Below are 13385 nucleotides of genomic sequence, written 5' to 3' on the forward strand. Positions count from 1 at the left end.
GCCCTCATCCTCTCAAGGTTGTCACAAGCATACATATACGCAGAAAGATTTTTAAGTACGAGGATTTTTAAAAGAAAGAAGGTAGAACTCATGGTGCTTTTCTCTGAGTCTGCAGAAAGGCATTAGGTGAGATTGAGAGGGAAATGGTTAATAATTTTATACCATTAGTGTTTAAGGGAGTAAGCCATTATATAAAGAACACAGAACTACATGAATACCTTTATTTGTAAGATAAACATGGACTTTAGAAAAAAAACAAAATACCTCTGACAAAGAATGAGTACTTTTTAAAGACAGAGGCCATAACCATGAGCTGCTTGTCCATTACACACTCATACTCACTCAGCGAGGCACGCTGGGTGCAGCTCTGTGTAAATCCCGACAGCACCACCGCCAGCTAGGTTCTCTGACCCTCTCTCCATTGAACTGCACCAAGTAAGCTTATCCCAGTGGCTCTCAAACTGTGGGTCGTGACCCCTTTGGGGGTCCAACTCTCCTTTCACAGAGGTCCTCTAAGACCATTGGGAAATACAGATATTTACATTACAATAGTAGCAAAATTACAGTTATAAAGTAGCAATGAAGATAATTTCATAGTTGGGGGTCTGGGTTAAGGGTTGCGGCATTAGGAAGGTTGAGATCCACTGCCTTATACCACGTTACCGACACCCAAGTCTGTTCTGTGTTCCAAAACTATTCCAGTATCAGCAATTCAGGGAAGGCCCAGTCTTCAGACCAGCCAGCGAAGGACTTCCTGCCATGTCAGGAAGAGCGTTTTATCCTCTTATTTTTGATGATTTATTTTCTGTTACCATTTCATCACCTTGGTTGGACTGTATGTGACGAGAATGCCACCAGGTGTGCGTCCCACAAAGAAGACAGACACGTGGCACTCACTGCTCTGTGCCATGCTGGTGGCGCGTGCACGAAGCGGGGCCTGAGCTACACCTGACGTGTGAGCATCTGAACAGGGCAGGGAGTGGACTGTTCTAGGCGGTAGGTGCTATGGGCAGAAGCGGGTGTTGTGTCTGGGGTCAGCTGAGACGGGCGGGAGGGCCGGGGAGCCGCACAGGCAAGGCCCTGTCTGCAGACGTCACTCCCCAGCTCCGTGCCGGCAAAGCCAGCACGCGGCTGTCACCAGCCGCACACTGCAAGCACATTCCTCCCTGACTGCAACTCAGCCCTCCAGGCAGCTCTGAATGTGCCCGTCCACTTGGGTCTTGTAGCTGGTAGAAAAAGGAGAGAGAAAGATGCATAGATGCATTCTCGGGACTTTAACTGAAGCTTGTGGGAGCACAGTCTCTAAGCTGAAGTCCTGCTGCCCCAACTGGCATCAGCAGGCAGGTTTAGCTGGGTTCCCGACTAAGAGCGAAGACAGGGACCACTTGAGAAAGAGTTGTCAAAAACCAGTGTGAACCACGCCCATGCAACTGTGTGTGGGAAGAAAAAGGGCTCGCATCAGGACCAGCCAGGTAGTGGCTGACAGGATTGGCTAAGAATTCTGTAATATATGAGAAAAAAAAATCACTTCATTAAAAGAGCCTTCATCACTGTCCTTTCTTTACAAAAGCAAGCAAAGCAAGCTGTCATATAACTTGGACGCTTCCTAGGAATTCGATGAACCCACTGTTCCTATGCCAGCTTGCGATCCTCAACACCAACAGGACAGAGCAGGATTCCTGCAGGGGGAACCACTGTGCAAGCGTTTCCTTTCCTGAAAGATGTGAGGTCTCCCCTAGGAGCTGAGACATTAAGAGTCTCTCCAAGGAGGAGGTGAGTTTGTTTGGCCTTTGCCCTAAGGAGAGGGAGCTGAGCTGGAGGTGGGGTCAGGAGTCCCCAGTCTACAGAGGCTTTGGGCAATTCTCGGATTTCCTGAGGCTGAATCAGCTTGTTCTGGCTTTGTTTAGGTTTGCAGAGCCTGGCTGGCCTCCTGCGGTGGTCTTGACTTGGGACCATTAGGGAGCATTCACTTTTCCACTACTGTGTCTTGAAAATAGTGGCCCATTCTCCAAGAGGGAACCAGAAAGCAGCCATTACCCCACATTCGTGTTAATGTCTGGCATGGCTGGCACAGAAGGGCACTACGTAAATGTTACCTTTAGGGCTTAATGGGTTTGCTATGTCAGTGCCAGGAGACTTAGATTCTCTTTTATTGCTGCAGGTTCATGGGTCAATGGCACTCACAGTCATTTAATTTCTCTTGTGTCTTAGAACTGAGAGTTGCTGAAAAGACAGTGTTGCTAGTGGGGAAGGACAAGCTGAGTGGCAGAAGAGGCGATGACATAAATATACTGGGTAGACTGTCTGTAGGTATCTCGGAAGGTCCTAATATCTACACTTGAAATAATTTGCTGTGACGTCCCCCCCCCATGCACAATGATGGCAGAGGCACAGTAGAACCAGGGAGATAAACTGCACTGATGCTGCTGGATGGATGAGAAAAGCTGGTGGTCAAGAGGAGGACGAATAAAAGGCAAAAGACGTGGGGAGAGAAAGGCAGGAGTCGGCAGAGGCTGGGCACATGCTGAACAGGATAATCCAGGACAAGTGACCATTGTTACTTAGCGGGTACCTAGCTAGATAAAAGAAATTTTGGCACATTGATAGAGCAGGGAATCAGATCAAGGGAGTTTAACAAGGAACCAGACATAAACATGACAGAACACAGTCCTGCAATCATTAGAGACATCAAACCAGGATTCCCTCAACAAATAAAACCTACTGGGCTTTTGCTTATTTCTGTCAGACCGCTAACACATTAAGGAGCCTTATCCCATATGAACCTCTCCAAAGAACAGAAGGGGGAAAAGATCCTCATTTTATTTTATGAGATTGTTGCAACAGTATGATGTTTGCTCACGTTACAATCAAAATTAGACAAGGAAGGGTTTTTTTCTTTGTTTTGAGACACGCTCTCATATGGAAGAGACTGGCCTCACTCTTGGCCGAGGAAGACCTCTTTTGATTCTCTGCCTTCACTCCCCAGGGCTGAGACTATAGGCGTGTGTGACTACACTAATCATACATTTGAGAGACAGCTAGTTGTAGGTTGGCCAGGGTCACCTGTGTTATGATATATTTAAAAAATGATGCCACACACACAGCAGATCTGATATGAAAGGCTTACTGGATGGAGGCAGAGAGGGAGAGAGGGAGAGAGGGAGAGAGGGGGAGAGGGAGAGAGGGGGAGAGATGGTGTGGGGAGACAGGAAAGAAAGTGAGGCAGAGAGAGTACAAGAGAGGAGAGAGAGGGGGAAGTCAGAGGCAGGGGTCCTTTTATCCTGGGCCACAGGCCGTGGCGACCAATGATGACATCACAGTTGCCTAAGCAACCTAGGAGTGGGCTAGTGCATCAGCTTGTGAACTAACGACCTGGGATTTGTGAAACTATAAAATAAAAAAGGAAGGAAGGACTGACTCATTTTACTCTGGTTGTCCTCAAACTCGCTGAGGATGACCCTGAAATCCTGGCGTGCCTCCATCTCTCAAGAGCTGGGATTATAGACATGTGTCACCATGCCCAGCATGAGATACCATCCTTATAATTAATAAGGCTCAATATCATTAAGCAACCAAATGACTCAAACAAAATTCCAGCATAAGATTCTTCTAAGCTTGGCATTTTACAGACCCAAGAGAGCTTCACACTGGTTCAGAAAGGCTGAGTACAAGGCCCTCTTCCCATTTGCCTAGGACCTGCCTGGGCTCTCTGGCCCCTTGCTCTTGCTACAGAACTTTTCTGTGGGTGATTTAGGGGCAGAATCTGCGTGATTTTGGCTCGGCATTCCTTGGGCCCTGCCAGGCAGTCAGCCAACAGCTCTCTGCAGTGCTGAGGGCCTCCTCTGTAGGAGAGCTGTGGCTCTCCAGATCTAATGTTCAGGGGAAGTTTAATTTTGACTGATGTCTTTGCAAACCCTTTTTATTACAGATCTAAAGCCACATTTTCCAAGAGGCTTTATCAGTAATAAAACTGACATTTTGATTACGCTAGTCTGTCTCTTATATCCTCTCTCTCAAATGGTTCCAAATGTCAAGGGAGAAGAGGGATGCCATTTATTGCACATCCTCAAGCCACAACCAGACATACAGCAATTACATCTTATAATAATTAAGAAGGAGGTATGAGCCTCTGGAGAGAAGTTAAACAAGGAGACAGAACAGGAAGTATGGAAACAGACCACTGGGTACTTGGGAGAGGTGGTGCTATCCATCAGGGGGAAAAGAGTTGCCGCTGCAGTCAGTGATGCAGGCTCACTTCGTGCTTAGGATGGGGTCGACTCTTCTGGTGGTGAATCAGGTCAGGCTGTGGCTGCCTCTTTGCCACCGTCTTACGTAGCTTAACACTTGTATGTTAGGTATCTCCTGAATTACATGCCTTGTGGGCAGGGACCCTCCAGAGAGCCTGGCTCAGAGTTATAGAGATGGGGACAGACAAATACCTGCAGCCACTTTCGTCAACACAAGTACTGTTATTATTTTACACTAAATCTTGGTTCTCGTTCCCTGCATTTGGGCACTGAGGTCAACAGCACGCTTTGACAGCTATTTTGATATTCTGAGTAAAAGTCTTTCAACGGCTGAGCACTTGCTTAAAGGGCTTCTTTGTAAAGAAAGATGTCTGAAACCTGTCATTCCGAGGATCATACACACACACAAAAAAAAATAAACCCCAGAGATCAACCAGAGATGTCCTTTTCTCACTATCCTCAGGGCCCATCCTCACGGCACAGGAGACAATGAAGCCAGCACTGCACTTTTCCACTTCACATGTCACTTAATCCTCACAGCAAACTGATGAGCTGATGAGCGGGCAAGGATACAACCCACCCCCAACCCCCACTCCAGGACAGAAGCTTCAGGATCCCTAAACAGCACGAGCCCACAGTTTCCACTTACACAATTCGGGTGAGTCACATCAATGTTGTGGCTTTAAGCAGCAGCCTGACAGCACTTGGTCCCCTCATGACCAAACTTGAGGCTCACTTTAGCAGCATCCCTGGGCTCAGACATTATTCTAGCTGCTGGTCCTGATGCTCATTTGAGGGTCCCATTCTTTGCTTGTTCTCCCAGGAGTCAGACGGCCACCGTCTCAGCATCACACCCAAGGATCCCTCACCCAGATGACTCCCCGTTATTACTTGCTTCTCCCCCAGAGGGTGCTCCACTGCCTCAGCCAGAGTGGAGCTTAGGTTACACGTTATGATGGCTGCCTAATCTTTTCTTCAGATGTCTCACGGCAGCCGAAAGCCCAGCAGGCAGGCGCAGAGCAATGTGGACCCTGGCAAGCTTTCCAGGCGTCTTACCCCCATCCCAGACGTGGGAGTCAGACATAAAGATACTCACCACCTGACCATCAGTCCGTGCTCCATGAAGTTTTTCAGGTTAGGGAGGGTTTGCCTCAGGTCTGGAGTCACCAGGCCATGCTGGTATCTCAGCTGCAACAGGAGGAGAACAGAATTGAAAGATGTTTTGGGAGATGCTAGGCAATGTTCAACCGCACCAGAGAGATGGCATTTAATGGCTCTTCACGCCTTAAACTTGAAAACAATGTGGCCAACCTCGGGCTTTGATCTAGTCTTTTCCATTCTCAGACCTTGGTAAGTTTCTCTAACACCAAAGACAAACCTCTCATAGGAGTATTTTGTTTAAATCAGAAAAAGATTCATTTATTTTATGTATGGGGTGCACCACATGTTATATGTATGACTGTACCGCATGTGGTCTGGGGCCCACAGAGGCCAGGAGAGGGTGTAGGAGCTTTTGGAACTGGAGCTACAGGAGCTTGTGAGCCACTAGAAACTGAACCTGGGCCCCCTGTAAGAGCAGTAAGGGCTCTTAGTCACAGAACTCTCTCTCCAGCCCCTTCATTTTTGATTTGTGTGTATATGGCGTGTCTGAACGTCTGAGAAAGGTGGGAGAGGCTTGTGGTTCCCGTGGAGCTGGAGTTATAGGTAGTGGGTGAGCAGCAGACATGGGTGCTGAGAACAAACCCTGGTCTTCGCAAGAGCACCGCATACTCTTAAAGTGTTGAGCAATCTCTCCAGTCCCTCAAAAAATTTTAAATTACATGTTTTTGTGTCAGTTTTGGCAGGAACTGTGCTCTAGATTTTTCTACAACATTCACTGTGTTTTGCATGTGAATTTGAGGGAGGCCTCTTCAAGTTTTATCCCTAGCAGTACAAAAATAAATAAAGAAAAATAAAGTGAATTTAATAGTTAAGTAAAACTTCGCTACCAAAATAATTAATTTAATACATGAGCATCCAGTAATCAATAAAGAGTTACGCTCTGGAACTGAGACTCTAAGAGAGAATCCCAAAACACAGGTGAGTGCCTGAGTGAATGCACACATCAGGCGAGGAGGCAGAGACACACTGTTAACTCTAGAAGGTGTCTTGGCTATTACTTAAGCCAGTGGTAAACTGCCCAGCGCCGAGGGCTCATTGCTGCAAACAGGACTAGTCAGGGCCTGCTTTTCACAAGCCATTCTACTCCACCCACTCCGATGACCGAGATAAAATTGGTAACAGCACTTGAGGGGCCACGGGAAAATATTCTCTCCCTTTCTGACCTAGTATGGTGACCTAAGTCACCTCCTGAGATTTGCCAGCCTTGAATTATAAGATCTACTCCATACTAAATGACATCATTCCTTGTATTAATATAAAAGCATTTTTTCCATACATTGATAAAAGCAAAATGGCTGATATCCCAATGTGACATTCCTGAATTCATTGTTTCAATAAAAAGTGAAATTGTTTACACATGGCATAAAAATTTCACCTGTGATTCATACTGAAAAATATTAAATATTAAAGAAAGACCTCCGTGGAACAGCACGAGACTGTGTGTCTCTGGGCCAGTGCAGAGTCGACTGCCTGCTCGGGCTTCACAATGCGAGGTGGGCGTTGAGTTGTTTTCAGAGACCACAGTGAAAATTTCTCTCCTAAGTCTGATTTCAATCAAAGAAAGGAAAATGTGGAAATGCCAAGCCTCCACCGAGGCCTTAACTGTTTGTTACACTGCACTATTGCGCACGGGGTCTCAGGATTCGACGGCACAGGGACCACAGGACCACAGGACCACCTCCCAGCCTCCGTAAATGAAGAAGCCAAGGCTTACTAAGACACATGGCCTGTCAACTGCTCAGACCGGAGCCTCCTGACGGCACCCTGGGTTCTTCCCAGCACACGGGTCTTCAGCTTTCAGTACAGAGACCCAAAGCAGTGTTTGTGTAGTGGGGCTATCACACGGCTTGGTGCCTGCTTTGCATACACATAGCCTTGGGTTCGGTCCCAGCACCACACAGACTGGGCACAGACAGAGCTCTGTGGTCCCAGCTCTTGGGAGGTTGATTCGGGGGACCAGAAGTTGAAGGTCATCCTGGGCTATATGCGAAGCTTAAGGTCAGCCTGGGGTCCATGAGATCCTGTCTCCAGAAAAGAGTCCCTATCACATATGTTTCTATATTGACTTAGCATTTATTAATGATCTACAGGCACTACCTAGGAAGTCTACAGTGCCACAGGTTTATGTTGAAAGAATAACGAGCCGGCTCCCCAGATGCTTCCAGACATTTCTTCCTCATCTTCACCTCTCTAAACAGTCTACACTGCTGCTAACATTTCCTGCCCCACCCTGGACTGCATTTACCATGTTCCTACTGTGGAATGGAATTCAACTGTCTTACAGGCGCCTCCCCCCCTTTTTTTGGTTTTCTGGGACAGGGTTTCTCTGTGTAGCTCTGACTGTCCTGGGACTTGCAGTGTAGACCAGGCTGGCCTCAAACTCAGAGATCTGCCTGCCTCTGCCTCTTCAGTGCTGGGACTACAGGTGTGCACCACCACTGCCTGGCTCACCATTCGTTCACATAATCTTATCTGCTTTTATTAAATTCGAGCATTTGACTCTCTACCTGTCCATGCATACTTTTCTCTCATTGTCCAATATATTTTTTTTTTTTTGAAACAAGGTTGGCCTGAAACTTGCTCAGTAGCCTCGGCTGGCCTTGAACCCATCAGTCTCCTGCTTCCACCTCCTCCCATGTGTTTATAGGCACGTGGCACCACACCTGATTTCAGCATTTCATTTTTTTATTTATATTTTTTTCAATATTCAGTGTCGCCCTTACTGTGCCGCCATAAATACTGCTCAGTGCTGAGCCCTGTGATAGACTATTTCTTCCTCCATCTGAGTAGATATACCACACCTGCCTGCTCGGCCCATTTCTCCCTGAAGAGATGTATGGTGAGTCAGTTCACTTATTGGACTGATCTTATGCAGAATGTGGGGGATGTTTCTGGCCTCAACGCACACAGTGTGGCCAAAACCACATCCGGCGCAGGCAAGTCCTCAACACACAGCCTTACTATCATTAATATGCACACATATCCCTTCTGTTCCCCCCCCCCCGCCCCCGCATCTGCCACTGGGCTGGGCTTAAAGCTTCCTCAATAATGGCTTATTGCTTAACTAATTAGAAGGGAGCCCTTCCGATCAAAGGGCAAAATCTTAAGTATACTGCTCAAGTCTTTTACATGCTAATTTTGACTCTGGAGAGGCAGTGATAAAAACACACATTTTAATAGCTTCAAAATAATAACACAGGGAAACGGAAAGACTGATCCATGAGCTGGGTGGTCAGAAACCTGAGTGACAGATCCAACTCAGCTGTGTGGCCACGTGCAAATTTCTTCCTGGGTTGAGTTAGTCAAATATTTTCAAGCTTTTAAAATTTCATATTCTTTAACAAGGTACTCTGGTAAGGTACTATTAAAAACAGGAAAAAGGAAAAAAGAAAAAGAGAAAAAGGCAAAACTAGAGAAGAAAGGAAGACTCAGAGAAAGGAATGGCTTTACTAAGTTTCAAGATGCCGAGCTCAGCCACTCATCCTTGGTACCCATCCAGCACACCTCCTTGGTACCCAGCGGGTAAAGTGTCTCTGAACCACATCTGAACAGAACCCTCCTTACCGTGCGATCCCTTCAGCAAGTCATGGTACCAAGAGCACAACAGCACTGCCCTCTGGACTGCAGTGGAGTGTTGTGTGCTGGCTGTTCTTGGCTGTCAACTTGACCTCAGCTGGTATTAACTAAAACCCAAGCTGCTGGGTACACCCGTGAAGGATTTTTGTTGATTGCATCCTTCAAGGAGGGAAGATCCACCTGAAATCTGAGCTACCCCTTCTGGTGGCAACCTCTATAAAGGCAGGAAGCTCTTGCTTTTTGCCCGCTTGACCTCGCTTTCACTGGCAAGTTCATTCCTTCACTGGTATTAGAGCCACTTCTGGATTTTGATATATACTGAAGACCAGCTGAGACATCCAGACTCTTGGACCAAACAACTATTGGATTCTTAGACTTTCTGCTAGGAGGAAACCATTGTTGAATTAGCTGGACCACAGCCTGTAGGCCAGTGTAATAAATTCTATATATATGCATATAATTATATATGGAATTTATATAACATAATATACTATGTTATCAGATATAATATATGGGGTATATAAAATCAGTTCTGTTTCTCTAGAGAACCCTGACTAATACAATGAGGCTTATTTACAGAGAATGGAGGCTGATGAAGGTGGGCACCGGGAAGGTAGAGGCAGGAGCCAGAAGATGCGTTGGAGCCTGTGGCTGCAGTCCTGTTTTCTCTACAGGATCTCGCCTCAGCTCCCTCAAAGCCCACCGTCACTACAAGCAGCACCATCCTTCCCTACCTCTAGCTACTTCTACCTCTCTTCCTACTGGGGAGGGGAAGGACAAGGAAGCCAGGCTTTGGGTCTAACAGCCTTAAATAAACACCTTTTATAAAGGCCTCTTCCTGTGGCACCACCCAGAGGCGGGGCAGTTCATAAGAGGAATTTTGGGTTCAATTAGCCTGAAGTTCAGTTTCCTCTGATTGGTCTAGGATTCCAAGGAAGCAATTAAGTTTTTCTTCAATTCAATGGCTGGTAGGCGGCTAGGATGAAAAGCGCATGCAGATAATAAGATGGGAAGTAGACACGCGATGCTGTGCTTTTCCTGGACGAGTCAAGAAGCGGCATGGTCTAGGAGCAAAAGAACCTCTCTATCCTCAGACAGCCCGGAGGAGCTGGCTTTATAGTTACTGGAACAAACAGAAAGACAACTGGAGCAGAGTATGTTCAGACCACAGCACCAACTACAGCTGTGCCAAATTCCAGGAGCTATTTTCTCCCTGACCCTCCTTTTTGTTTAAGACTGTAGCCTGCTACCTCATCCCGAGGCCTGTCCACTCGCTGTGAGATTTACCACGTAAGACAGGTTGACCTCAGTGTTAGAGCTCCCCAGGGCTTGGAACGAACTGGTTTAGACAGCATGGTGACTGCAGCCACATCAGCGGTACCACCCTTTGCAGCTCCAGAGACGGAATTTGAAAATAAGCGTGAGTGTACTTCCGGGAGCTCTTGCTCAGTGAGTGTCCTCTTACTGAGCAGAGAATTCGGTTTTCATTTCCAAGTACTCAATCTGAGGTTTAATTTTTAAACACAATTTTTCTAGGGCAAGAAAGACTCTGGGGGCTGGAACCACTTTGTCATTTAGGTTTTGGCAGAGGAGAAATTCACTTTAGACAACACGTGTGTGACTGATACACACACACACACACACACACACACACACACACACACACACACGCTCGCGCCACAAAGCGCACTCATCCACACAAGGCCACTTATTGCGTGGCTTATTAGTTCCATATGGAGCTTGAGCTGAGCTGCATGAAATGTTTGATACAAACCGCCTGTTGCCGTGAGGGAATGTGGATTAATATGTGGCTTCAATAAAGGTTACTAAAAGATCAACACTTTTGTGATGGGATTACAATGAATTTGACTACAAAGAGAACTGGTCTGCGGAAACTGAAAAGCAAGAAATTAAAAATGTGCATCAAAGACTTATTTAGATGGCTTTATGTAGTTAAAAATCTCTGTGCTATTTCAACTTGAGACCAAATACTGGGCCCACTGACTTGAAAAGAGCTGGATGATGGGCTCTCAAAGGGGCACTACCGAGTCCAAACCTGCCTTTCTAGAAGAAACTACAGCACATTCAAAGACACGGAAGGGCTGCTTTAGAGTCTCACATGAGCACACTGCTTCTCAGAGTGAGCCTTCGCAACATTCATCCCCAAGGAAAAGCACAAAAACTTGATTATGAGCCTCTGGTTGCAAGAACAACCTAAACGCTTCCCCAAGCCCATCTATAAACACATGCCAGTCTTTTCCAGGATGGATGGGCTGTAATGTAAACACTGCACACAGCCCAGCCCGCCACCCTGAGCTCTGAGGCCTCAGCCTCCAGTCTAACAGCTCTACAAGGCTTCAGACACTCTCCAAGGCCACATCAACTGCCCTCAGCACATGGTTTAAGCCAAATGGCACTGAAAACACCTTCCCACCTGGTTCTCACCCTAAGGGAGGGCATGGTCCCACAGCAGGGAGTCCAAGTTTCTGGGGTCTAACCACAGGCTCTTTGTACTGTGGTCCTTCGCTGTATTTATGGAGCTTGTCTCTGAGGCAAGCTTATCCTTGCAAAAGCCCTTATGTTACAAACATCCTTTGCACCAGGCTCTTACCCTGAAGCCACTCTACCTGGTTAGCTTGGTGAACCGGTGGGTTCACTTGGGGTTATGTATGAAGGCATGGGTGAGGAGTTACCTCCAGAAGCACAGCAACTCACGGGCTGCTCCCTCTTCCAAGAGAAGTATTCCCTCTCTAGTGACCACTAATGGCTTACCCATCCTCAGAGATGGGCGGGAGTGCACCTAGACCTGTGCAACTCACAGGCCCTCTCCCCCTCTGCAAGCGAGTGTCAGTGGACCTTATCTTGTTTCCTGTGGGTTATCAGAGCTGCTTTGATCTTAAGATGGCAATGGCTCTGTCATGCCCAGAGGACTGAGTTCCAGCACACAGCACCGTTACCTGCTGGGACTTTGGAATCAGTCTGAGTCTCCCCCATTGGCAGCTCTGTGAGTTAACTCATGAGGGTCAATAATTAACGTTAAGTGTACCAAGCAAAACACAAGCGTGGAGCAGCTGTAAGCAGTTTCACTGAATCACCTTCTGAGGAAGGTCATGTGCCCTGAAGGCTAGTGGGTAAACAGCGCTGCGGAGAGTCCACTGGTGCAGATGCCTATGCTGGCCAGCAGGCCCAACCTTCACTCCTGTCCCCGTGCTGACAGACTGGTGCACCCCGGTTTTACACGTGATCTGTTCAACACTGATCTCTGACCCAATCAGACTCAACTCCATCCTTAAACTGATTCAACTCGGCATTCCTGCCTCTTGGTGATGCAATCTGATGGCATTTGGAACTATACACTTGATTAAAATTGCACTCTAATATAACAAAGACCGTTTTCCAGAACGTCGTAGAAACAGTTGTAGGAATATAAATGCAGCCTTTAGCATTTGCCGCTCTCAAATGCTTTCCCCAGGAGCAGTAAGGGAAGCTGGCATTTGAATTCAATTCTGAGAGCACAGCACACAGTTTAACTAGCATGTGTCTTCACTTGCTCCTCACTTAATAGCAGCATTTACAGAGGAGACGCCAGTTCTCAAACACATTTCTTCTCTTGATTTCTGTTCCCAACAGCTGCATCTCTACCCAGATGCTGTCAAGTGAAACTACATACATTTAGTCTTCCAACTTCTCTGGTTTCTTTAGAGAACCTGGTAATCAAGTCCTTTAAAAGGAACAGAGTTCTCTGGGATGGACTTTTCTCTCAATGGATTTTTTCTCTCTAAAATGTTAATTTTATCATGATACAGTTACTTTGTGCCTTTTAACTTGCTTGTGCAAGTTTGCTGGCTTCACACATTTTCACTGTCCAGTCTCTCGTTGATCATAAGTAAACAGGGCTTCAAAACCACCTCAAACCAGCAAAGAGCATCGTCCTTGCTGTCCTGATTTGTTTTGGAATAAAGTGAGTTATTGTTTGATCTAACAACTCATTAAGCAAAAAGCAACTCTCACTGGACAGATATTTGTACTAGCCAACTTCCTTCCACTATAATGAAATTCTTGAGGCCATTCGCATACAGTGGGAGAATAGCTGTTTTGGCTCATGGTTTTGGAGGTTCCGGCCTGTGATCAAGTGGCCTCTGGTTAGGGAACACATCATGGCGGAAGTGTGGCACAAACATGTCATCTCATCGATCGGGAAGCCCAAAGATAGAAGAGGAAGACAAAAGTGTCCCACAGGCTCCTTCGAGGACTTGCCCTCAGTGGTGTCGAACAATGTTCATTCTCCTTAAAGGTTCCTCCACCACCAGAAATGCCATCAACTCTTTAGTTCAGGGACCAGTGCAGAATATACCCACGAGAGCGCAGCAGTACTGAGAACATACTCTATACAAAGTACGA

At 46.7% G+C, this 13385-nt stretch overlaps 1 protein-coding gene across 2 annotated transcripts in view; it reads right to left on the bottom strand.

Moving 5' to 3' along the window:
* Uvrag (UV radiation resistance associated) overlaps positions 1-13385 on the bottom strand; it is a 264183-nt gene that overhangs the window by 15164 nt on the left and 235634 nt on the right. For both annotated transcript variants that reach the window (XM_060367624.1, XM_060367625.1), the window contains one exon: positions 5344-5435. In XM_060367624.1, coding sequence (XP_060223607.1) covers positions 5344-5435 — 92 coding nt within the window. The remainder of the gene's footprint in view (positions 1-5343; positions 5436-13385) is intronic.

The sequence above is a fragment of the Meriones unguiculatus genome, chromosome 14 (assembly GCF_030254825.1).
Source record: "Meriones unguiculatus strain TT.TT164.6M chromosome 14, Bangor_MerUng_6.1, whole genome shotgun sequence".
Lineage (NCBI taxonomy): Eukaryota > Metazoa > Chordata > Mammalia > Rodentia > Muridae > Meriones > Meriones unguiculatus.